The following is a 26,618-nucleotide window of genomic DNA, read 5'->3' as shown; positions in this document are numbered from 1 at the left end:
CAGCAACGTTCCTTCCCTGCCCCATGGAGACTAAGCATTGGAAAGATCTGTGCCTCCTCCCAGCCATGTTCCTCATTCCTATTTCCAAAGGGATGCTTTTACACAGGGGGTCTTGATGAGCTTTGCTAGTTACCTAACAGAATCCTAAAGAAGTCTAGACTGAACCGGGTCTGGAGGGCTTTCACAGACATCTTTACTTGCGAGAGGTACGCCGCATATTGTGTTGAGTGTTGGCTTTTAAAGACATTTTAAATAGAGTTGTTCTGACTGCCCACCTATGGTGAAAAGGGACTGACAAGCTGACAGCCCCTGAGGACTTCTTGTGATAAGAAAGGGTGAATGCAGGGAAAGAAGCAGAGGGCAAACCACAGCTTCCATGGTCACAGCCCGTGGCTGACAGTGACTCCAGAGCTCAGGATTCTCAGAGCCAACACAGAGGTGGGACCCAGGAAGTAAGCAGTATGGGGTCTGATAACCCAAGACAAAGACTTAGGGGAGTAAACAGCTGAGTGAGGTGAGGGCAGTTGTCTTGTCAGTTTGAGTGATAGAATCACTTAGAATACTATTTTTAAAGATCCAGTCCCCTTAACAGTGATCTGATTGAGTCAGAAATTAAACCAGAAAAAGCCATTCTTGCAACCCTAAAACAGTTCAGTATTTATCTCATTAACTTCTGTCTACATAAAAGAAAATCACAAAATTGCATTCATACAAAACACATGAACAGACAAATAGAGAGACTGATACACACACACACACACACACACACACACACACACACACACACACACAAAACATTGAGAAGTACTTGAGCAACAAAAGCATCATCTAAAATTCTGTGACAGCCAGATACTAAGGTGTGACTCACTTACCTGCATTATATAATATCTATAATCATAGCTGTTTTCAATTTCTTATCTAAACAATTTATTAATTTTAGAATTGAGCACTGAACTTGAATATTCTGTTCAAATAATGGTAAACAGCCATAATCATTAGAAGTTATTTACCACTACGTAACTTTGAATTGTTAATCCATCTTGGTTCCTGGCGGAGCACATTTGCACTGCACCTGCCCAAGAGCTCTGGATTCACAAATGAAAGACACATACACACACACACACACACACACACACACACACACCATGCAGCTTAATTTTGATATGCCTTGCCTTGCCTTGCCTTCCTCAATGGCTGGACACTTCTAAACCTCCCTGCAGATAGTACACACTCCCCTCCAGTATTCCTAGCTTAACACCTTCTAAATCTATATATTATCTTTGCTGCCCTGTTACCTTCTGGGCAGCCCCGCCCATAGGGCTGCTATCCCTTTCTATCTACAATGCTGGATGATTTCTCTCCTGCAGCTCTTGATGCCTCTGCCTCCAAGTCATGGCGATTCCCCTCCTCCTCAGTTCCTTGCCCACACAGTCTAAGAATTCTCCCTCTGTCTCCCTGCCCAGCTGTTGGCTGTACAGAAATTATTTACTACCAGTCAAAGCCAACTGAGGGGAAGGGACCTTCAGTATCAGGAAGTGCGGCTTTTGGGAGCCAAATTAAGACAAAGCATTAGACCCATTTCCCAACATCACTAAGTTATAAGCCTTTTAGTTCCTTTTGGTTTTGTTTTTTGCCAAAAGTTCAGCTTTAAAACAGTTCACATGGATACATGTTACTCCCAATATATTCTCTCAAAGTGCTATTGCGGCTCGACTCATGAAAGCTTATTGAAGAGTAAAAGCTATACCTTTGTTTCTTAGTTGCAGAAATAATAAAAGCTCTCCAGTTCATGAAGTGTTCTTGTAAAAATGCTAGCTGATTGCTAGCCTCAGTCGCTGCCGTTATTACCAAGTATGTCAGCACTAACCATTTCGGTATGGCTATGAATGAGATTAAGTGAATGACTGCTGCAGAAATAGACAATGAAAGCAAAGCCTGGCTTCTATTTTAAGTATACATGCCTAGGTTATGTTTTGTTTCCTTAATAGAAATTTCTTTACTTCTTGTCACTAAAAAGTCAACCTTTTGCTGGACAATACTATGAACACAAAAACCTTGCCTCTCATTCTAAAAGGAATAAGAAATGGTTTATTCTGAAGATATTTGAATGACCCAGGAACACGGGTTTAGGTTATGCCACATCCCATGCTTCAGTGTGGAAGCAATTTCACCACCACTTTCATAGTTGTACAGAACAAAGAAAGCCACAAATTAAGGCAAGTTTCAAATACATTGGTGGGTACATCAGAGAGGCAGGTACAGCAAAACAGAGAAGCCTTCCTGTAAGCCCAAGATGCTGTTCTTAGATTTGCGTTGGTAGATAACAGTCGTCTGCTACATTAATAGATTCTAAAAGGTTTTTCTTAGTCATAAGATGATAGTTCCAATACAGAGGTGGACAAGGATGCCTAGGGTACTAGAGCTAGCCCAAGAAGGGGTGGCTAGACATTTGAACCAGTGTTCAATCTCTGCTTCAAAAGTTCAATCTCTTTGAACCAGTCCAATCTCTCCATAGTTCTGATTGTAACTGGCCAATCAGTTACTGCAGATTTCTTTTCAGGAGGTTTTGTGCACAATATCACAAACACAGTGTGACTGGCCAAGTTGCAATTAGTGGCACAAAGTTTTCAGTGTAGTTTTCTGATGTGGCTTACACATCAATGTCGATTCTCAATTTCTCAATTGTTAAATAAACGTGGTTATAAATTATTCACCTTAGAGCCACTATCCACACTTTACACACTCTTAGGTGACAATATAATCCTTGGTTGAAGGTTCTCTCTCTCCCTCTCCCTCTCCCTCTCCCTCTCCCTCTCCCTCTCCCTCTCCCTCTCCCTCTCCCTCTCCCTCTCTCTTTGTGATTGTGTGTTTGTCTGTCTGTCTCAGAATTTTTAAAGATTATAAAGAGTCTTAAGAAGGGATTTATAGAAATTAGTTCAAATGCAGGAGCCTGCAAAATATACTGTGAAGGAATGAGAGCATTCATGCACACAGACACACATGCATACATATGTGCACACACACACACACACACACACACACACACACACACCACTCAAATATTACCGTGTTACCATGGAGGCCAGGGCCAAACAGGCCTCCAGAAAGAAGTAAGTAGTCAACTTATTAAATACGCCAAAGAGCTTGAACAGCTGGGTGTGAGTAGACTGAGTCAAAGCCAGTTCTGCTCTGCCTGGCCACTGTAGTGTCCCTGAAGAGCTAAGGGCAAAGGACTGAGTGGAAGTCAAGGTAGGAAGTGAAGAAAAAACATAGACAATGCTGTGGAGAGACACAGATTGAGAAAACTCCAGTTTTATTTTCATAGTGCCATTGTATATGCTTAACTGCTGACAGAGCAGAGAAGTGAAGACATAGGAGAGCAAGAGGAATTTGACAGAGAACCCTGAAGACGATAGAAGGGTGGGAGTCATAATGAGGGCCCTCCACTAAAACGAATGTAATAAAGAAGGGAATCGGTTGTCAGAGTGAAGCAAAGTCTCTAGAGTTTGAAGACAAAAAAGAAACAAAAGGATACACGGTCAGATGCAGTCCTTAACCTGCATGTGATGCTGGAATAAACTCTGATGCCATAACCTCCATGTGACTATCTGCTATGTAAACTCCTAAAGATATCACAAAATCTATTTGAACTTTGATGACCAGGTCTATACAAAATAAATGTTCTATCAGTCTTCCTTGAGGGACTCTTATAAGGAATATATTTTCATTATCTTATATATTGAAACAGTGATGGTCTTATTATGGATTCTCAAGTAACTGTAGATCTATTACCATCTTGTCTAAATTATTTCTGACTGTGTTTAGAAGACAATAAGCTGAGGGACAAAAAATTCCCATTATATATAAGATGTGATGCACAGAACGTAGCAGTGCTAGACACAGCAGCTACATGAGAAATATTAATTACCATATTATACAGAAAGATGAAAGCCTTTGGCTTTGTGGTTTGGGTTTTACTCATGTGTTTAAGTATCCCTGTGATCACTGTATTGTGGAAGCCTTTACTGTCACTCCATCCTAGGAAATGCTCCAGTCTCAATCCCATCACTCTCCGTGGGTTCTTAACTTCAGCTCACAAGGAAGAACAAGTTCATTACCTAATAATGTTTATCTGGACTGTTTACCCATTTCCTCATACACAGTCTAAGGACAAGGAAATAGCTAGACACTCAGCTCAGGCAGATACAATAGATGGGCTTCAACCCATTGGTTCTTTCTATTGTCATTTACAATCATTGTCAGAATTGTTACCAAAGAAGTCTCACGGAGAAAGGGTGGCCAGATCTAAGATGATAAATTTGGCCAGAAATGCATAGATTTACTTGAAGGCAAAAGAAATGGAAATTTTCTTGTCATGAAATGCCTTCTCTTGAGTTTTTCGTTCTCTACAGTTTCTAGTGAGCCTTGACTTTTAAAAAGGAGATTCGCTGCAGAAAGAGATGGCATGGCAGCCCAAGGGGTGGGGCTAGAGCAAATTAGTTCCATAATATCAAGACAACTTTACCTCTAGATGCCCAGGCGACTATTGAATCACAATCCCTGCTCCTTCCCAAGGCTTTATATTGACCAAACTGTTCTTAAAGCCATCTGAAGTTCCATGAAAACACTGTGCTTTTAAAAGATAATCAACCTAAATTCTTTAAACATCTGAGTAACCCACTTGCTGAGAAAAGGCCTCTTGACGGAATAGTGAAGTTGCAAAAGGCACCTTACAGACAAAACAGAACTTCTGTCTCATGACAGAGAACTCTGCCACGTTTGACTCAAAGAAAGCAAATGGGAGACAGGATACCTTGCATTTCCATCTGTGCCCTGGATTGAAGGCTATCCTACAGCCCTCCATACCCAAATCCTACCTGGAGAAAGCTGGAGTGAGCTCATTCCTAAGCCCACAGGTGAAAGCCCACTTTCGCTTTAATAATGATCCAAAGAGTAACCTTCCAGGAGCACAATAGTCACAGGAACTGTGCCCAGATGAAGGAATTGAACAAAACCAACCAGGATCTAAGAATGGAAAGAGACACAATAAAGAAATAAAAAAGAAGGACCAACCTAGAGATAGAAAAACTAGGAAAGAGGTAAGGAAAACCGAGAGGATGGAAGCATCTCGAACAGAATACAAGGTATGGAAGAAAGAATCCCAAGAGCAGAAGATACCACAGAAAACCTTAACACGATAGTCAAAGAAAACTCAAAAATCTAACAAAAAAGATTCAGGGAATCCAGGACACAATGAGAAGATCAAACCTAAGGATAATAGATATAGACAAGAGGGACGATTCCCAACTTAAAGGGCCAGAAAATATCTTCAACAAAATTATAGAAGAAAACTTCCCTAAACTAAAGAAAGAGATGCCTGTGAACATACAGAAGCATAAAGAACTCCAAACAGATTTGACCAGAAAAGAAATTCCTCCCCTCACATAATAGTCAAAACAGCAAATGCATTAAACAAAGAAAGAATATTAAAAGCAGTAAGGGAACACATAAAGGCAGACTTGTAAAAATTACACCAGACTTCTCAACACAGACTATGAAAGATAGAAGATTCTGGGCAGATGTCATACAGACCCTGAGAACACAAATGCCAGTGCAAGCTACTGTATCCAGCAAAACTCTCAATTACCATAGATGGAGAAACCAAGAAATTATATGACAAGACCAAATTTATACGTTATCTTTTCAAAAATATGGCCATACAAAGGATAATAGATTGAATACTCCAACATAAGGAGAGAAACTACACCCTAGAAAAGCAAGAAAGTAATCTTTCAACAAACCCAAAAGAAGAGAGGCATAAAAACATAATTTCACCTTTAACAACAAAAAATAACAGGAAGCGCCAATTACTATTCTTTAACATTTCTTAACATCAGTGGACTCAATTCCCCAATAAAAAGACATAGACTAACAGACTGGATACATAAACAGGTCCTAGCATTTTACTGTATTTAGGAAATGTACCTCAGTGACAAAGACACCTCAGAGTAAAAGCCTGGAAAAAATTTTCTAAGCAAATGATCCCAAGAAACAAGCTCAAGTAGCCATTCTAATACTGAATAAAATCAACTTTCAATCAAATGTTATCAAAAAAGATAAGGAAGGACACTTCATACTCATCAAAGGAAAAATCTACCAGGATGAACTCTCAATTCTGAATAGCTGTGCTCCAAATGCAAGGGCACCCACATTCATAAAAGAAACTACTAAAACTCAAAGCATATACTACACCACACATAATATTAGTGGGAGACTTCAACACCCCACTCTCATCAATAGAAAGATCATGAAAACAGAAACTAAACAGAGACACAGTAAAACTAACAGAAGTTCTGAGCCAAATTGATTTAACAGATATCTGTAGAACATATCATTCTAAAGAATAAATATATACCTTCTTCTCAGCACCTATTCCATGCATCCTTTCAGATCACCACAGACTAAGACTGGTCTTAAATAACAAGAAAAACAACAAAATGCCACACACACAGAAGCTGAACAACACTCTACTCAATGATAACCTGGTCAAGGAAGAAATAAAGAAATTAAAATTTAGAACTTAATGAAAATGAAGGCAGAACATAACAAAATGTATGGGATACAATGAAAGCAGTGGTAAGAATAAAGCTAATACCTCTGAGTGCCTCCCAAAAGAAACTGGAGAAAGCGCACACAAAAAAAACCCAAAAGAACAAAAAGAAGCAAATGCACACAAGAGGAGTAGATGGCAGGAAATAATCAAACTCAGCTGAAATCAGTCGAGTAGAAATAAAAAATAATTACACAAAGAATCAACAAAACCAGAAGCTGGGTTTTTTTTTTTCAGAAAATCAACAAGATAGATAAACCCTTAGGCAGACTAAGTATAGAGGACACAGAGACAGTATACAAATTAGCAAAATCATAAATGAAAAGGGAGCCATAACAACAGAATCTGAGGAAATTCAAAAAATCATCAGATCTTACTACAAAAGTCTATATTCAACAAAACTGGAAAATCTGGATGGAGTGGACAATTTTCTACACAGATACCAAGTACCAATGTTAAATCAGGAACAGATAAACCATCTAAACAGTCCCGTAACCCCTAAAGAAGTGGAAGCAGTCATTAAAAGTCTCCCAACCCAAAAAAGCCCAATATCAGATGGGTTTAGTACAGAATTCTATCAGACCTTCAAAGACCTATCAATACTCTTCAAATTATTCCACAAACTAGAAACAGAAGGTACACTACCCAATGTATTCTTTGAAGCAACAATTATTCCTATACCTAAACCACACAAAGAGAGAAACTTCAGACCAATTTCTCTGGTGAATATCAATGCAAAAATAACCAATAAAAACCTTGAAGGCTGAATCTAAGAACACATCAAAATGATCATTCACCATGATCAAGTAGGCTTCATCCCACGGATGTAGGGATGGTTCAATATACGGAAATCCATCAACATAATCTGCTACTTAAAGAAACACAAAGAAAAGAATCACATGAACATCTCATTAAATGATGTGAAAGCATTTGACAAAATTCAATACCTCTTCAAGATAAAAGTCTTGGAAATATCAAGAATTCAAGGCCTATACTTAAACATAGTAAAAAAAAAATGACAGTAAACCAGTAGACATCAAACTAAATGGAGAGAAAATTGAAGCAATCCCACTAAAAACAGGGACTAGACAAGGCTGCCCACTCTCTCCATACCTATTCAGTACTTGAAGTCCTAGCCAGAGCAATTAGACAACAAAAAGAGGTCAAAGGAATACAAATTGAATAGAAGCTAAAATATCACTATTTGCAGATGATATCATAGTGACCCCAAAAATTCCATCAGAGAAATCCTAAACCTGATAAAAAAAACTTTAGCAAAGTGGCTGGATATAAAATTAGCTCAAATCAGTAGCCTTCCTCTACTCAAAGGATAAACAGGCTGAGAAAGTAATTAGGGAAATGACACCCTTCACAATAGTCACAAATAACGTAAAAGATCTTGGTGTGACCCTAACCAAGCAAGTGAAAGATCTTTATAATAAGAACTTCAAGTCTCTGAAGAAAGAAATCGAAGAAGATCTCAGAAGATGGAAAGATCTCCCATGCTCATGAATTGGCAAGATTAATATTATAAAAATGGCCATCTTGCCTAAAGCAATCTACAGATTCAATGCAATCCCCACCAAGATTCCAACTCAATTCTTCATAGAGTTAGAAAGAGCAATTTGCAAATTCATTTCAAATAAAGAAAACTCAGGGTATGGAAAATTATTCTTAACAATAAAAGAACTTCTGGAGGAATCACCATCCCTTACCTCCTGCTATATTACAGAGCAATCTTGATAAAACCAGCATGGTAATGGTACAGAGACAGGCGGGTACATCAATAAAATAGAATTGAAGACCCAGAAATGAACCCATACACCTATGACCACTTGATCTTTGACAAAGGAGCCAAAACCATCCAATAGAAAAAAGATAGCATTTTCAACAAATGGTGTTGGTTCAACTGGAGGTCAGCATGTAGAAGAATGCAAATCGACACATTCTTATCTCCTTGTACAAAGGTCAAGTTCCAGTGGGTCAAAGACCCCACATAAAACAAGATACTCTCAAACTAATAGAAGAAAAGTAGGGAAGAGCCTCAAACACATAGGCATAGGGAAAAAATTCTTGAACAGAACACCAATGGTTTATGCTCTAAGATAAAGAATCGACAAAGGGGGCCTCATAAAATTGCAAAGCTTCTGTAAGGCAAAGGACACTATCAATAGGACAAAATGGCAACCAACAGATTGAGAAAAGGTCTTTACTAATTCTATATCTGACACAAGGCTAATATCTCATATATACAAAGAACTCAAGACGTTAGACTCCAGAACCAAATAACCCTATTAACAAATGGGGTACAGAGCTAAACAAAGAAGCCTCAGCTGAGGAATATCAAATGGCTGAAAAGTACCTAAAGAAATGTTCAACATCCTTAGTCATCAGAGAAATGCAAGTCAAAACAACACTGAGATTTCACCTCACACAAGTCAGAATGCCTAAGATCAAAAACACAGGTGACAGTAGATTCTGGCGAGGATGTGAAGAAAGAGGAACACTCCTTCATTGTTGGTGGGATTGCAAGCTGGTACAACCCCTCTGTGAATCAGTCTGGAGGTTCCTCAGAAAATTGGACATAGTAATACCTGAGGACCCAGCTGTACCACTCCTGGGCATATTCCCAAAAGATGCTCCAACATATAACAAGGACACGTGCTCCACTGTGTTCATAGCAGCCTTATTTATAAAAGTCTGAAGCTAGAAAGAACCAGATGTCCTTCAACAGAGGAGTGGATACAGAAAATGTGGTACATTTATACAATGGAGTACTACTCAGTTATTAAAAACAATGACTACATGAAATTCTTAGGCAAAAGGATGGAACTAGAAAATATCATCCTGAGTGAGGTAACCCAGTGACAAAAGAACACACATGGTAGGCACTCACTGATAAGTGGATATTAGCCCAAAGCTCAGATTACACCAAAATACAATCCACAGACTATATCAGACTCAAGAAGAAGGAAGACCAAAGTGTTGATGCTTCAGTCCTTCTTAGAAATGGGAGCAAAATACTCATGGGAGGAAATACAGGGACAAGCGGTGGAACAGGGACTGAAGAAAAGATCATCCAGAGGCTGCCCCACCTGGGGATCCATCCCATTTGCAACCCCCAAACCCAGACTCCATTGTGGATGCCAAGAAGTGCTTGCTGACAGGAGCCTGATATAACTGTCTCCTGAGAGGCTCTGCCAGAGCTTTGCTGATACAGATGAGAATACTTGCAGCTAACCATCTGACTGAGCACAGGGACCCCAATGGAGGAGTTAGAGAAAGGGCTGAAGGAGCTAAAGGGGTTTGCAACCCCATGGGATGAGCAACTGTGTTAACCAACCAGACCCCCTAGAGCTTCCGGAGACTACACCACCAACCAAAGAGTACACATGGAGGGATCCATGACTCCAGCAGCATACGTAGCAGAAGATCGGAGGAGAAGCCCTTGGTCCTGTGATGGCTAGTTTCTGCATTATAGGGGAATGCCAGAGTGGTGAGATAGGAGTGGGTGGGTGGGAGGGGGAGCATCCTCATAGAAGCAGGGAGAAGGGAGATGACAGACGGGGAACTTGGAAAGGGGATAACATTTTAAATGTAAATACCTAAAATATACAATAGAAAAAGCACATGGATAACAATTTGCATACTTTGCTCTTAATAATAAGTGAATCATCATTTTTTTTCCTCAGCAATCCAGGATTAACTCTAAAGGAGCCTTGTTATAACAAACCTTTGAATTTCTATAATTGTGTCGAGATTCCACAGTGAAAATATTACATATAAGTGGCCACCCCAGGGTTTTACAGATTCCTCAATATTTGTCTTTATAAATACATGACAATCAGAAACATAAATAGTAAGAGTCCAGGAAAACAAATACATAGCATTTTTGTACTTCAGTTTCCTAGTCCACATATTACTGTATATATTTCTTCGTAGATTCTGCTACTTTTTCCAATTAAAATTCTGGAAGCACCATCAATGCTTAAGAGTATAGTAACAGGAAAAGTAGATTTCTTCTACTGTCTTTAATTTTATGGCCAGTAAGAATTCTTATAGGAGGTGGTGACAATCTCCATTCTTGCTTTTTTTTAAACATATCTAATCAATTTCAGAACAGATGATTCTTTAAATTTCTGTTCCTTCTGCTCCTATTTCTCCTCACAGCCCAACTAGCAAACTTTCACATCTAACTGTTACTGTAGAGCAGAGCTCTGTGGAGGCCAGTTAAGAGAAGGTTATTTTCTTTTAGACAAAGGAATTGGATCTATCTCTGCCCTTGATTAGAGACCTAGCATTCCAAGCTATCCAAAATTTTAGATTTAACGTATCCAGACCTGTCAGTCCTCTGGCCAAGAAGATTATTTCATCTCAAGTTATGCTAAAGAGATGGAAGGAATAATTCCTCTTTTGATAAGATAATGTAATTTTCCTTCCCAGAAACCATGTTTCCTGTACAGTCACTATGGACCCATCCTGAGGCCCCATTAGTTCTGTCTTTCTCAGATTGATGCAAGAAGACATAATTTCTTCTTTTTTCTTTTCTGTCTCTTTCATTTGCTTGCTGGTCAGATCCTAAGTGTGCTTTGTATTTGTCCTTTGGACCTCTCCACTCCTTCTCTAAAGCCACCTCCCTTTGGCACTTGGCTGCTTGTCAAACCTCCATGCCTAACTCAAAGAGCCTTCTCTCTTCCTCTGCCCAGTCTCCTTTCTCTATGCAGTTGCTGAGACTTACAACTTGCCCACTCTGTGGTTTCTTTTTTAAACCCTAATAAAATTGTCTTCAAGCTATCTTCTGAGTCGATTCACAAACTCTTTCATTAATGAGAATAATAGTCCTTCAAGATGTCCTCAATTTCCCTTGCCACCACACATACTCCACATGGGATTTCCCACAAGTCATTTCACTTAGGTTTGGATTTAGGGTGGGAGTGGGAGGTATGATTAATTCTCAGGGGACAATGTTGACTCTGGCGCTTTAAGTACTTGATCAATGTTTTCAATAGTTTTTTGAGGTTTTTTTTTCCAAATCATTCAGAGATAAATATGCTAAGACCCTTCCCTTACGGATCAAGAGTTGATTGTGTACTTGCCTCTGTCCTGTATGCCCACCTATGACTTTTAGCTAGCCTTCTTGTTTGAGTCTCTGTCCTAGAGCCTTAGAAAAGTAGAGCCTGCTCTCATGTATTTGTCTATGCCTTTAAAAAGATGGTGACAACATCTGAGCCTACCGTGAGATCTGTTAAAGGGCAAGAACTCGACTCATTGTATTAAGAATTCACTCAACAGGAGCACTTTTCCCATCTAAAAACTTCCATTGCAATTCAAACTAGATGTGAGGCTTTCTGCCACCTCATATCTTTATCCTGATTAGATTAAGAGAAGAAACCATAAGAATTGAAAGTCTTCTCCAAGACTAGCTGTAATCAGCAACAGGAGTGATCATAAGTAAGCTTCGGAAGTGTGATTTATTTCTGTCGCAGGCAGTGTAAATACAGCGGACAGTTAAGTATTTTTCTTTTCTAAATTAGTTAAATAAAATTATTTTCAATTGATTTAGAGATAAGGTTGTAAGTAGAGAAAGATTAAAAGAAAGTTTCATGTTATCTTCCCAACAGGATTACACAGTGACTGATCTTCAATCTTTTAATATATTTGACCCACTCATATTTGATCTTACAATGCCTCACAGGTAGTGAGCTAAAGGAAGATTAGGTGTACACTCCCAAAGGAAAGTAACCGGAGACTCTGAATCAATTAATTCAAATAAAATAGATAACTATCTTTTGTATTTGATTCATTACTGCACTCTCAGAGCTACTCTCCCTTCTAGACACAGATGTCAAGAAAATGGAGTAGAACATCAGAACAAAAGAAATAGAATGGCTGTCAAAATAGTAACCAGCACCACACATGAATAGTATATCCTGTCTTTGTAACTGAGACTCTCAGTTTCCTGTTTCAAATTAGCTTTTCAGGACACACAATCCTGGAGAGCATGACTTCATTTTGTGCACTTCCTTGGCCAAGCTCTAGCCTTTAACCAAAGGAAGGCATTTGTTATTCAGAAACATGGGTAATTTTGGTCAAATTTCACACCGTAGTGTTTCTTCTTTGAACAATAGTATCTTGCTTTACAGATGAGTTCACCAAATATTGTATTTTCCACTTGGGGCTGGGTAAGAATGTGGAACAGAAAGTAAACACACAAACACAGCCCACACCAAGCAGCATTGATTCAAGTAGAAACCACTCCATTTGACCTTTCTACCTTTCTACCAAATTCTATGTGACCTGAAATAAGATAAGGCTGTATCTTGTCCCATTCTCTCAGTCCCTTTGGCTTTCCATGTCTGTCTTCCCCTAAAAACACCAGCACATGTAACTATGCTAAAGAACAGACCTCCTCAGTATTTCTTCAGAGTTGTTGACTAGCAGTGGGTATGTGACTGAATTAGCTCTACTCCAAACAACTTAAGGTATTCAGGTGACAGCCTTTTAGAAGGGTCAAGTTCTTTCTTTGAATTAACTATGTGTATACACTTACACAAAAAACTGGGTGCTGATTTTATTGGACATACAAAAAGTTTTTACCATAGTCACAACCTTATTAGAAGACAAAGTATAATCCTTACATTAAATCTCTTAAAAATGGAAAACAAAGAACTCAGTTGTAAGCTGTCAGCCAGTAAGAAAGATGTACACTCCCAAAGTATCATATTTATACAATATCAAATCTTCAAATGCTTTATTGTTGCTTGAATATCCATTGTACATAACTTCAGGTTCATAAACATTTACCATAACTCATACATATATTTGTTTGAGATATTATACTTCTATGTTTCTGGTTGCCTTAATATACTTAAATATTGTTTCTAAAGTATGTCTATTACATCACTAGATTGGTTGTATATTTGAGTTTTCAATTAACTGGTTTACTTGGTTGGATTGACTATAAATCCCTTGACATATATTGATGACTGCTCATTCTCTTGCCCAGAGATTGTTTCTTTTACTCATTTATTTTCCAATTTCTCTACTTCTTATTTGACAGTATCACATGAGCAGCAAAACAGAGCTCTCTAAGCTCGCAAGGACTGGTATAAACTAATTAGCAGATTTTATGATGGAGACTATTCCCTTCCCATGTTATCATTTGGCTTAGACAGTAAACAGGGAAAATCTAACTCATAGCACACCAAGGCAATACCTTCATTCAGACTTGGTCCTATTTAGCACGTGGACTCCAGGTCAAGATTGTAGACATTGTTCAAATACAGAAACTGTCAGTTTTGGGATGAGGTACAATATAAAAATAGCCTCAAGAATGGGTTTTGAGGTATAACATTTCTTGATCTTCTTTTATTGTTAGCAGAAATAAAATCACCTCTTTAAACCATCCTCTTTAGGATGAAATATATTGTGATAGAAAGGCCCTGTACAACTAGAATTCAGAGAAGTCAGAGAGAAGCTCCCCACACACAGGTGTGCAGAAGCACTCAGCTGTTACTAACGAACACCAAATAGAAGTGTTGAATTGTTTGTTATGCGAAGAAGATTCAGAAATAAGACTGAAAATCAGTGCTGGCTCATTTCATGAGCCAGGGGACTGACAATCCCCACTGCTTAGAAATCCTCTTTAAAAAGCAAGCAAATGAATTGGCTCCTCCAGTTCTTGCCACCTGGACCCAGCACAAAACAAGCCCACTCTTCTCTGTGGAGTCTTGAATAACCAGGTCATTACAAGGTACATCTAAATACAACGGCTACCCTGATTCTATTTTGTCTAGAATTTACTCAATACTTTGAGTTTGGGGGATATTTGTTTATTGTTACTTTGGTTTTCTTCTGTGTCCTTATTATGAGTTTAATTTTCTTCCCTAAAAAAGGACAAAAAATATAAACAGTGCTTAAAAGAACGGAAGAAGCCAAAATAATACCCATATCCTCCCAATCTCTCCTATGGAAATAATTCATGAATTTTAACATTAATGACAATTTTAAATGTAGAAATACTTTCATGCAAAAGATCACCAATCACAAAATAGCTAAAATGACACAGACATAAAACAAAAGAGGTGCTGGAAAGTCGCCTATCTATCTATCCTCACCACAGTATATACGTTATACATTTAGGGATAACATGTGAAATACTTCCCATCTGAGCAACATTTATAAATATCCCCACAAAAGAAAGCACTAAATATTTTAACAGTTTGCTTCAGACTTTAATGATTTGCAGAAGGCATCTAGATCTTAAAATGTATAGGGAGATGTTTTACAGCTCTGACTAAATAGAAATAATGCATTCATCTAATTCCTGAATGGCAAAGGCTCGTCCTTCTGCGGATGAACATGCTCATCATCCATGACCACTAGTAACAATTATAAGGACACACTATAATAAAGCACAGTGCGCCTGTGTAGAGATAATGGGAAGCAATCCATCCCATAAAAACAGTAATTAACTTGCAGTCTTTCGTTACTTCTGACCAGTTACAGTGGCGTTGAAGAATACTCGTAGATTTCAAAATACAGATTAGATTGAGGTTGATAAAGTTGTATTTCACATTTATCCAGGCAGGACTTTTTTTTTCCTTTTTTTCCCCATCTTTATTAAATTGGGTATTTCTTTTTTTTTTTATCTTTATTAAATTGGGTATTTCTTATTTACTTTTCAAATGTTATTCCCTTTCCCCGTTTCCAGGCCAACATCCCCCTAACCCTTCCCCCCACTTCTATATGAGTGTTCCCCTCCCCATCCTCCCTCCATTAGCTCCCTCCCCGCAAGAATCCCGTTCACTGGGTTTCAGTCCTGCCAGGACTAAGGGCTTCCCCCTCCACTGGTGCTCTTACTAGGCTATTCATTGCTACCTATGCAGTTGGAGCCCAGGGTCAGTCCATATATAGTCTTTGGGTAGTGGCTTAGTCCCTGGAAGCTCTGGTTGGTTGGCATTGTTGTTCATATTGGGTCTCAAGCCCCTTCAGCTCTTTCAGTCCTTTCTCTGATTCCTTCAACAGGGGTCCCGTTCTCAGTTCAGTGGTTGGCTGCTGGCATTCGCCTATGTATTTGCTGTATTCTGGCTGTGTCTCTCAGGAGAGATCTACATCCGGTTCTTGTCAGACTGCACTTCTTTGCTTCATCCATCTTGTCTAATTGGGTGGCTGTATATGTATGGGCCACATGTGGGGCAGGCTCTGAATGGGCGTTCCTTCAGTCTCTGTTCTGAACTTTGCCTCCCTATTCCCTCTTGAGGGTATTCTTTCTGCAGGCACTCAGAGCTATGAGTTTTCCTCTTAGCACAGCTTTCATTGTGTCCCATAAGTTTGGGAATGTTATACCTTCATTTTCATTAAATTCTTAGAAATCTTTAATTTCTTTCTTTATTTCTTCCTTGACCAGGTTATCATTGAGTAGAGCATTGTTCAACTTCATTGTATAGGTAGGCATTCTTCCCTTATTGTTATTGAAGACCAGCTTTAGCCCATGGTGGTCTGATAGGACTCATGGGATTATTTCTATCGTTCTATATCTGTGGAGGCCTGTTTTGTGACCTATTATATGGTCAAGTTTGGAGAAAGTACCATGAGGTGGTGAGAAGAAGGTATATCCTTTTGTTTTAGGATAGAATGTTCTATAAATATCTGTTAAGTCCATTTGGTTCCTAAGTTCTGTTAGTCTGTCTATGTTTCTGTTTAATTTCTGTTTCCATGACCTGTCCATTGATGAGAGTGGGATGTTGAAATCTCCTACTATTATTGTGTGAGGTGCAATGTGTGCTTTGAGCTTTAGTAAGGTTTCTTTTATGTATGTAGGTGCCCTTGTATTTGGAGCGTAGATATTTAGGATTGAGAGTTCATCTTGGTGGATTTTTCCTTTGATGAATATGAAGTGTCCTTCTTTATCTTTTTTGATGACTTTTGATTGAAAATCGATTTTATTCGATAGTAAAATGGCTACTCCAGCTTGCTTCTTCCGACCATTTGCTTGGAAAGTGGTTTTCCAGCCTTTCACTCTGAGGTAGTGTCTCTCTTTGTCTCTGAGGCAGGACTTTTTAAGGATGTCAGATTTCAAAAGAGACAATGAAGACAAAACTGTGTGTGTGCGTGCATGCGTGCGTGCGTGTGCGCATCTGTGAAGACTGTGAGTGTGTCTGCCAGAAAATAATATAGAATAATATGTATTCTATTCTATCATTGTCTACTCTTTTGAGTCAGAGTCTCTCATTGAACACAGAAGGGCAAGCTCATGAGCACAAGCAATTCTGTCTCCACCACACCCTGACAGCACTTACACGCATGCACATGACCACACCTAGCTTTTTACATTGATGATGTAAGCCAAACCCAAATCCTCATGCTTGCACAGCATTCTTACCCACTGAGCTCTCTCTCCAGCCCTGACCATCTAACACTATAAAGCAAACACAAAAGGAATTGAGCAACCACTTGCTTGGAGATGGTATCACAAATGTGTAGTCAACATATTTGAGCAAACAGAAGCCAAAAAGCACTTACAGGTTCTTATAAAAGCATTAGAAAACAAAACTTACTAATGACAGTGGAAGTGGTTCATTTTAGAATACAAGGTGCTTCATTTTCCTTAAGTTTAATTTGACAAATCGTTCTTAACACGGGCAGATCGTATACATTAAAGTAAACTTGGAGCGTTTAACATGTACTCTGTGGCTATCAATATAAGTGATCCTAAAACAACCTTTCAGTTTTCAATTGCGTTATTGTGGCAATAAAAAAAATGTGTGGATGCTAGTAAAATAAAAACCTTACACTTACATTATAAAAGCACATGAGAGAGTGCATTTGTTGAAATTTGCATGTGGTTTGAAACATGTTTAAGAATTGAACACAGCCACGTTTTAACTTTTAAACCCTCAGATTCAGAAAGTACCCAACAATTTGCTCTCAGAAACATTATGCTGGGCTTTGAATTTCAAAAAATGAGGGTTTCTTTTCGGATTATTTTATGACCAACCTATAGTCTCCATGCAAGTAAAATTAAAGCTGTCCGACAACTCCTAGGCACATCAGTGGCTGTTAAAGAAGTAGAAAATTGTGTAAAAGCATGAAAAGCACTAGGTAATTTTGCAGTTTCATCCCTAAACATAATCGTAAGGATGCCTGCCTTTCAATTCTCTCTCCCTCTTTCTTCTGAAGCATGGCCTTTTTTAGTTCTTGCCCTTTTAAATAGCTTTGCCTACTGGAGCTTTGCTTGTTAATGCACGGGTTGATCTTACCCAGCAGAGAAGGTATTTACAGGGGGTATTTGCTTTTATCTGTATTCACAGAGAATGCTAACAAATTAGAAGAAAGTGCCAGAGAACACCACATACCTTGTCCAGAACACTACAACGGTTTCTGCATGCATGGCAAGTGTGAACACTCCATCAATATGCAGGAGCCATCTTGCAGGTAACATTTTCTCTCTTAAACTTTTAAAGAGCATAAAGTAAAAATATAGAAACCAGACTTTAAGAGTTAATAGAAGTAGTACACGTCCTTCTTGAAGAGGGAACAGCAGCAAAATTTCTGTCTCTCCGAGAGAGAGAGAGAGAGAGAGAGAGAGAGAGAGAGAGAGAGAGAGAGAGAGAGAACCTTCTTCACTCTGTGTATACTTGACATATACTTTAAAGGGCAGGCTCCACTTTTTATTCACCATTCTTTCCTCTGAATGAAGAGTTGTGCTTGGCACTTCTCAGTGTTTCTTGGGTAAGTGAATGCTACTGTGGTAAGGTTATCATTTCCGAAATCCTCCAGACCTTCTATGAAATATCATTAAAGATGGCTTTCTTGGGTACTCAGTCTCTTCTTACTGTGGTAAGGTTATCATTTCCAAAATCCTCCAGACCTTCTATGAAATATCATTAAACATAGCTTTCTTGGGTACTCAGTCTCTTCTCTGTAGAGCCTGGTGTCATGAGATGATTGGCCACACCTCAGTTCCAAGCTCAGACACAAAGAAATTGTTTGTCTGGCTTTAGTTTATAAATATTTGCTGATTATTTATGTCTAGAACAAATATTATGTCTGAGATGGCAAATCAAAATGAAAATATATCTATATTTAAATTAATGTACACTTTTCATTGGAAAGCTGAGGGAGAAACACAATTCATTATGAAGAAAGGCTCACACTGGTTGGGGATTTAGCTCAACGGTAGAGCGCTTGCCTAGCAAGCACAAGGCCCTGGGTTCGGTCCCCAGCTCCGGAAAAAAAAAGGCTCACACTAGCTTCATTTCTGCATTTATATCATCTATACCATAATCATTTTTTAAAATTCTCCTTCAAAACTTTATGACCAGCAAACTTAAAAAGTTTGCTATATCTCTCATTCTAACATTTTTTTCAGCATTTCTCCAACATTGGCATACGAAATGCCTAAAACAAACATACTTTTTTGGTACTATGTCATCAAGCAATAAGTAAGCGTATTAGCTTAGGTTTAAAAAAAATAATATCAATAAGTTCTGGGTCACAAGTGAGCAGATGTTGTCCTCCTTCCAGATGTGATGCTGGTTATACTGGTCAACACTGTGAAAAGAAGGACTACAGTGTTCTCTACGTTGTTCCTGGTCCTGTAAGATTCCAGTACGTCTTGATTGCAGCTGTGATTGGAACAATTCAGATTGCTGTCATCTGTGTGGTGGTCCTCTGTATCACAAGGTCAGTAACAGGACTTGGGCATGACCTAAGCTAAGGCAGCACAAGTCCTCCTCTGACCCTGAGTCTGAGTCCCTTGGTGAACTAAGGAGCCATCCCTTCTCCATGAGTCCTAGCTCATCACCATAAGAACATTTGAATAGCCCAGTGGAGAGACAAAGGTTTTCCTCATTGTTTTCCTCATCTTTAGTCTATTATGAGGATTGTTTACGTCCTAAGATTATTTCTCTGTGTAATATATAATGTCAACCTCTGTTTGAAGACTCTTTTCTTCTTTTATCTGCAAAAACCTACTTTTTATTCCAACTATGAACCAGCATATCTACCTACTGGGATCACTACATCAAATGTGAAAATAGATAATACATAGGCCTAATATATAATGTATAGAAATGCTCAAACTCTAGCTCCCATTAATAACATTTATATTCCCAAGTAGAACTTTCAAAATACCATCAGTGTTACCACACTTGGTGTAAACAACAATAGCTTTTTAACTTTAATATGATAAGTTCTCTTCACAATATTTTCAATGGAATGAGAAAGTGCTGTAGTTAATGAAAATCTTTGATATATTTATGAAACATGTAGTAAATATCAAACTTTAATAGCAAATTCACAGCTCATAAACGGGTAGTTTTTACTTGAACAGGGATGAAATAGAATGAGAATAAAGATTTCATCCAATTTCAACAGGAAATCAAACCATGAGTCCTGAGTAGTGTCTGAGGTTGTTTGAGGAGAGAAACAGAGATTTGTTTGACCTCTTACAAGTGCAGAGATGTGGTAGACAGGGACCTCTTGAGTGTCCAAGCATGTGGTAGACAGGAACAAGACTCTGAACCCAATGCATCCTTCATATCTTCTGACAGCCACAAAGGCCAATAGAGATCCTTTTTAAAAAACTGAATTAATTCTATTTTTTAAAATTCCAGAGGAGCCTTGTAAGGTTTTTATCAAATCCATAAGACATTAAGACTTTGATTCATTCATACTGCATTACAGAAAGTCTCCCAAAATTATTTCTAAAAACTGCAAAATAAGAAGCATTATGAAATTAAAACATAAAGGCAGTAATATATCCTGGTATCTGTATTATGCTGTCTTCTTTAAAGACAAGTGTGGGGTCTTCTCTTGAAAAACACAAAATATGGCTCATAAATCCTCACCTGGCTGACAGGCATAACGGAAAATTATTATTGGAGCTTGGTGCTACCCTAAGTAAATAGAGTGCATTAACTAGACTAGATGTTTAGATGCCCAGTTAACCACTGGATATATAAAAATAAAGGTAGAGAACATAAAATCAACTCAAAAACAAAATATTTTGAACATATAAAGAAAAGATAGAGAAGAATCTAAATCATAGAAAACTGTACCATACTTTTCTAAGCACACATAGAAAAATAAGACATATTTATAATCATACAATAACAAGTTGATTGCTTTTCATATGGTGAAGAAAGCCCAAATTTCAATACCTCAAACCATGTCTCCAAATTAGCTACTAATCACATTTTTATTCCCATAGATTATTTTAAAATGGAATAAATATATTGACTCTTTTACCAGAAATTGTGCATTTGTGTTATAATTTTGTCATATATTTATATATTCACTTGTGTGCACAAATGCGTGTGTTTACATACATTACAAAACGTGAACAGTTACTTCATTCATTCATTGATTCATCATATTTTCATGGTGGAGATCCTGAAATATGAGACATTTTCAGATACTGAGACTACACAGCCAAGTAATGAAGCAAAAATGGTGGCCACCATCTAATGACACAGCTTTGCATTTTACCCTGCTCCTCTGCTCCTAGTTCCTCATGGTTTTGTGTGCTCTTCTGCAGTTGTCTACCATGCTAAGCTCCCAGTTTGAATAAGCTCCATCTGCTATGTTTTCAGAGTATATTGCTTTTTTCTTTACTTTTCATTCCAAAACTAAATAAAATGTATTCTCTATGCTTTAGGGGAAGAAAAAAAAAGCACATCAAACGTGTTAGCGTTGTCATTTATGCATTATATAAATACCCTCCTTGTACAACCAAACCATTGAAGTGCTTTCCAGGAAAAGTATACATCTATATATTACACCAGTATCCAGAATAGATTTGTCCCATTCATTCAAAAATAGTGCCAGCTAGGCCCACCTCTGACCTCCAAGATACCCTGCTTTGCTGGTGATGTGTCAAGCCTTGTTTGTCCAGATCTGTTCCAAATTACCCAGGTGCCAGACAACTTACAGAATTATTCCTAGCATAGACCCCTCATTCACATCAATTTCTTCTTAATGTCTGTTCTCTGTTCTTTCCTTTCTCTTCTGTCTTACCAATTTCTCCCTGAATTTCTCTCTCTCTCTCTCTCTCTCTCTCTCTCTCTCTCTCTCTCTCTCCCTCCCTCCTGCCCTCCCTCCCTCCCCCTCTCTCTCTCTCCCTCCCTCCCCTTCCTCTCTCCTATCTATTCAAATTTTTCCTGTCTACTCAAGAATCTGCCTTCAGAGCAATATCTCATAAAAATGACTATCTAGAGACATGTTCCAAGTGAACCTCTTGTCCCCTTGAAAAGCTGAATTTTCAGCTTTTTTTCCCTCCATCTCTCACTTGCTGAGAGTGTAACTTTCTAGATCTGTGTTTGGTTTTTGACAGATATATAAGCAACTACACAAAAATACACTCAGATCTACTGTGTATGTGTGTCTGTGTGTATGTATGCTCGTTCACATATTCTCCCCTCTGTCACCCTTAGTGAAGTAGAATTTTGTTAGCTTTATATTTCTCTTGCTTCCATCAGTAAAGAAATCTCTTACTATAATAGAAAATACTAGATCAGAGATTTTCAATTAATGTGACTGAACACTAGATTTTTGTGCAAGAAACATAATTGGTGCCAATTTGTATCTCTAGCTTTATAACATTAAGGCAAAGCAATGATATTAGGCTAAATCAAAGCAATATTCTTTCGCACTTGCATTCGGGTATTGTCCGTTGGTTTGTTCTGCTGTGATAGAATCTTAACTCATAACACTGAAATGTCAATATAGCATTCATTGTTAAGACTTTTAGACATAAAGTTGTAGAAGATCTTTAAAGCTGCAATGAGCTTGCGACTTGCTTGGTTGCCTTGTGTTGTATCACACAATATAATGAACAGACTTAAAGAATGAACAGTGAATGGGGGCAAAGCAAGAATATTTCTCTTCAACTACTGCTCTGTTCTTCAGTTCTTGACAGAAGCCTAAAAACAACTACAAGGAGAAGGATAATAATAATAATAATAATAATAATAATAATAATAATAATAATAACATATACAAGTAATCAGATTCTACCTGTAATCAGTTTTTGCTTCATCTAGAGCTTCACTCTTTGATTATAGGAGCAAACTTTAGGTCATTACAGTAGACTAAGATCTGTAAACTTTCCAACCTTCTAGGAAATGTCCCAGAAGCAACAGAATTCACAGACAGAAGCAAAATACAGGGCACTACAGTTCAGACAACACAACAAGAGCATCCACACGGTTAATCTAGAGGGAGCATGTTTCCCAGTGGCCGGACAACCGACAGCTTGGACTACACAATACAGTATTAGAGACAAAAGAATAAGACGAGATCTACACATGTTGCCTTGCGTTTGTGGTAATCTACGCCAATGAAAACATGTACTACAACTATATTTGATTATGTATGGATATATTTGAAATAGTATACATTGTCTTGATGTTTTTCTGTAATGTAAATAAACTATTTATATCACACAATATAGTTTTTTCTTTCCCATGTATTTGTTATATATAATAAATACTCAGTGATGAGAAAAAAATGGCTTTCTTAAACTTGCAGTAATTCATAGCTGTAGACACAGTTTAACTGTCACAGGCTATGCAGACAGCAATATTTCATCCCTCTGTGCATCTTCAGACAATACATTAGTTTGCACAGGAATCTGTAGCTAGCTTTTGAGTGATTCCGAGATCAAAGGATATACTGGTTATTGGCAAAGAGGAAAAAATAATTTAGTTTATTGAGGAAGCATAAGATATGTCATTGCCTTGGATCATCTCTGTTTCATCTACTTTCCTCCCTGTCTTTCACTGCCATTCCCAGGACAGAAAACTCTCTGGCATAAAAGCTACAGAAGAGAAGAAGGGAAGGAGGGAATGAGGGAAGAAGGGAAGTGTTTTGTAGCTCAAAATAAAATGCAAAAAGGATACTTGTCTTTACTGAAAAGCAACATAACTATCTTAGTTAAATACATCTACCCTGGGTGTTCTGAGAAAGCTATCTGTTAGGTGTATAAACAGTGGTCAAACCTATTTTGTATTTGTTTCTGCAAGCAGGAATAAGAGCTAAGAGAACATTGTAACTGTGTCAATAAGTATGAGTCCAAACTGTGGCTTCTTAGAAGACCCTTGCTGTGTTTATATCTTATTTGAAAAGAAGTTAGACTAGCAAACAAATGCCCCAAGAACAGTTTTATGGCCCAAAGAGTACTGTTATTCGAAACTGAAATACAAAAAGACAATGTTTTTATGACAATGGAGAAATACGTTTTAAGCATATTTACAGAAGGAAGAAAATCCCTGAGAATCTAAGGGACTTTCATGAGCGCTGTTGTTAACTCCTATGGGATCTGAGCAGACAGGTATGAATGGTCAATTTGCTTCGGGAAAGTAAATTGGGAAAATTCTCAAGGAATAAGATGAAATACCAAATTAAGTAATTTATTATAGTTTACCTTTGAGTAGTTCCTGTGGCACATATGGGTGATTTAAATAAAGCTTTATTTGTCTTCCTCAAATGACTTCTTCATGGACTAAAAGAAATGGCATCCCCTCCTTTGTTACGAACCAAAAAAACACATAGCAAATCAAAATGTTCTGGATATAAAATATTCTATGAAAAAATAAGAGTCTGAGGTGAAATTTAAACTACCTGTTAATGTATAATAAAGCTGACAATCTACATAAGACTTAGGACTTTGAAAACTGTGTTTTTCTAAATTAAGTCATAAATTTGAAAAGTGTGACATTATTGACATAACCATCATGAAAGTGTTTCTATGAATCACTCTCTTGATAGATATATATATATAACAAATCCCTGCTAATCTGTGTATGTAATTTGTTTAACATGCACAGAGATGTAAGTGGGCCCTAGTATTCTTTGTATGATAATAGCTGTAGCAAATAAACCCTTCCTTCTCCCCAATGAAGAGGGAAAAAATGTACTATTCATAGTGAGGCATAAGCTTAAAGGAACAATTCCACTGACCTTTGCTTACAAAAATATGAAATGGCTGATTTTGTTCCATGTTTATTTGTCACTAAATTTAAACTTTTATCAAGGGTCATGAAGCTAAGTGTTGAGAGAGTCTTTGATACTTTTCTGCCCATATCTATGCTGACCTACACCATGAAAAAAAAACTACTTTTAAACCTTGGATTTTGAATCCTAAGTGAGCATTTGCTGTATGCAAGGTGCTAGTTTTAGTTCCCAGGGACAAATAGAACTTGGGGTCCCATCCACAAGACTCTCAATCCAGCAGGGAAGGAATCATCTGGCCTCTGCTAACATATCTCTCACCTTACAGTTTCATTCCTGGACTATTGCAATCATCTAAACAATTCTTCCTCACACTGAGCTAAAAGCCACTTCTCTGCTCATCTCACTTTGCTGTTGCTCCTCTCCAGGACAAAGGATCAATGGTTGGTATTTAACATAGAAAGACAGAAATCATGCTTTCTTATTTCACTCCCGAATTCTGCCATTGTTTTCTTCTCCAAGCAAACATTCCTAATGTCTTTTTCTGCTTTTCATGTGACTTAGTCCCCACATTCTCCTGGCATCTGTCATTTTCTCCTGACTTTACTGAGACTCCACTTGGCCAATAGACTTTGAAGTGGGGTGTTTACATGGCATAGTTTAATAAAGTGTGAGCTGACCGGTCCAATATACAGAAATTGCAGAAAGCAAATTCTAAGAAACATATTCCCTCTTTGCTCAGCTCCCCCTGTGCCCATAGCAAATCCCTGAGCAAATCATTTTACATCTTAGAACTGAATTCTGTCATCTCTAGGCCACTCAGTCACCTTAAGTCTAAGCTTGTACATGTTCAGAAAAAAAAAGACACTACATTTTTATTATTGCTGTCAGAGACACATTAACTCCTATGGCTGTTTACTATAAACATAGATTCTGATTGCTTTTAAATAAACATCTAAAAATACATTTCACTTATTCAATATATACTTACAACACATTCTATCTTTACTGGGAGTCACCAATTATCAGCCCTGTGCTAGGCTGTGAGGTGATATTGAAAAGTATCAAAAGAAACTAAATTCCTACCTGAAAGAAACTGTCAGTTATTCCTGGTTCCTTGAATTAGAGTTCTCAAAGACCCAAGAGGAGGTTTAGTGGTAAATGAGAAATGACACAGGAAGTTAGCAGAGGCTGCACCACCAGCCAGTTCCAAGTGCATGGGACTCATGATGGTCCTTCACACAGAGTGGATTCCCTCTCCACACATGTTCTGGTGTCTCATTTCTGCCGTTTTGTATTCTTCACACCATCTACATCCCCTGGTCTTCACAATGCTCAGAGAAAGTAACAGATTCTCAAAGAAGCCTCTATTCCAATTGCCAGCCTCCTGATTCTGGTCTGAGAGTTCCTATGTTGTACCCCATTTATTTACAAAAGTCAATCTTTCTCTTAGCCTGAAAGCAATGTGAATCTAAAGTTCCACAGCTTGCTACTGTCTTCTACTTAGTCTACAAACGTTTACTAGGTGGGTATACTCTACCTTACACTGTTCTTGGCCTGTGGTGTAGAAGGGGTAGGAACAGGTCTCTGATTCCAGAGGAGGTAAAGGTGATAGACAAGGATTTGTCAAGCCATAAAATCAAAAAAAAATTAAGTTCTGGTCAAAGAATTAAAAACACAGTGGAATATTTCAGGGTACCATCATAATTAGTAAGAGTGTAGCTTCAAAGTAAGTGTAATATTGAAATTTTAGCCTCTGAAATGAGGCAGATGTGGGTCCCAACTTAAGGCTACTTCATTATCAAGTTAAGCATAGACAGTTTGCCTGAGTTACCTTTGCCTCCTATTTAAAACAGAGAGAGCAGAATCTCCACACAAACAATGTGACTACTCTGAGAAATAAAACAGCAGTCAGTGTTGGGGCTTGAAACACTCAAAAGCACAAAGTAAAATGGAAATAGATGGAAATACTTCAATAAATATTTATGGTAACAGTATCATAAATAAATATATCAGTGGAGTGATGCATGATGGGAATTATATAGTCAGAGTT

General features: G+C 38.0%; 1 protein-coding gene across 1 annotated transcript in view; it reads left to right on the top strand.

Moving 5' to 3' along the window:
• Tmeff2 (transmembrane protein with EGF-like and two follistatin-like domains 2) overlaps positions 1-24,255 on the top strand; it is a 287,500-nt gene extending 263,245 nt beyond the window's left edge. Inside the window, exons 8-10 of the mRNA NM_001394330.1 lie at positions 17,923-18,046; positions 19,139-19,297; positions 22,735-24,255. Of these exons, the coding sequence (NP_001381259.1) occupies positions 17,923-18,046; positions 19,139-19,297; positions 22,735-22,831 (380 nt within the window). The 3' untranslated portion in view covers positions 22,832-24,255. The remainder of the gene's footprint in view (positions 1-17,922; positions 18,047-19,138; positions 19,298-22,734) is intronic.
• The last annotated feature ends 2,363 nt before the right edge of the window (positions 24,256-26,618 follow it).

Source organism: Rattus norvegicus, chromosome 9, assembly GCF_036323735.1.
Source record: "Rattus norvegicus strain BN/NHsdMcwi chromosome 9, GRCr8, whole genome shotgun sequence".
In the NCBI taxonomy this organism is placed as follows: domain Eukaryota; kingdom Metazoa; phylum Chordata; class Mammalia; order Rodentia; family Muridae; genus Rattus; species Rattus norvegicus.
Note: the sequence above shows the minus strand (reverse complement) of the source record. Positions and strands in the feature narration are given on the sequence as shown.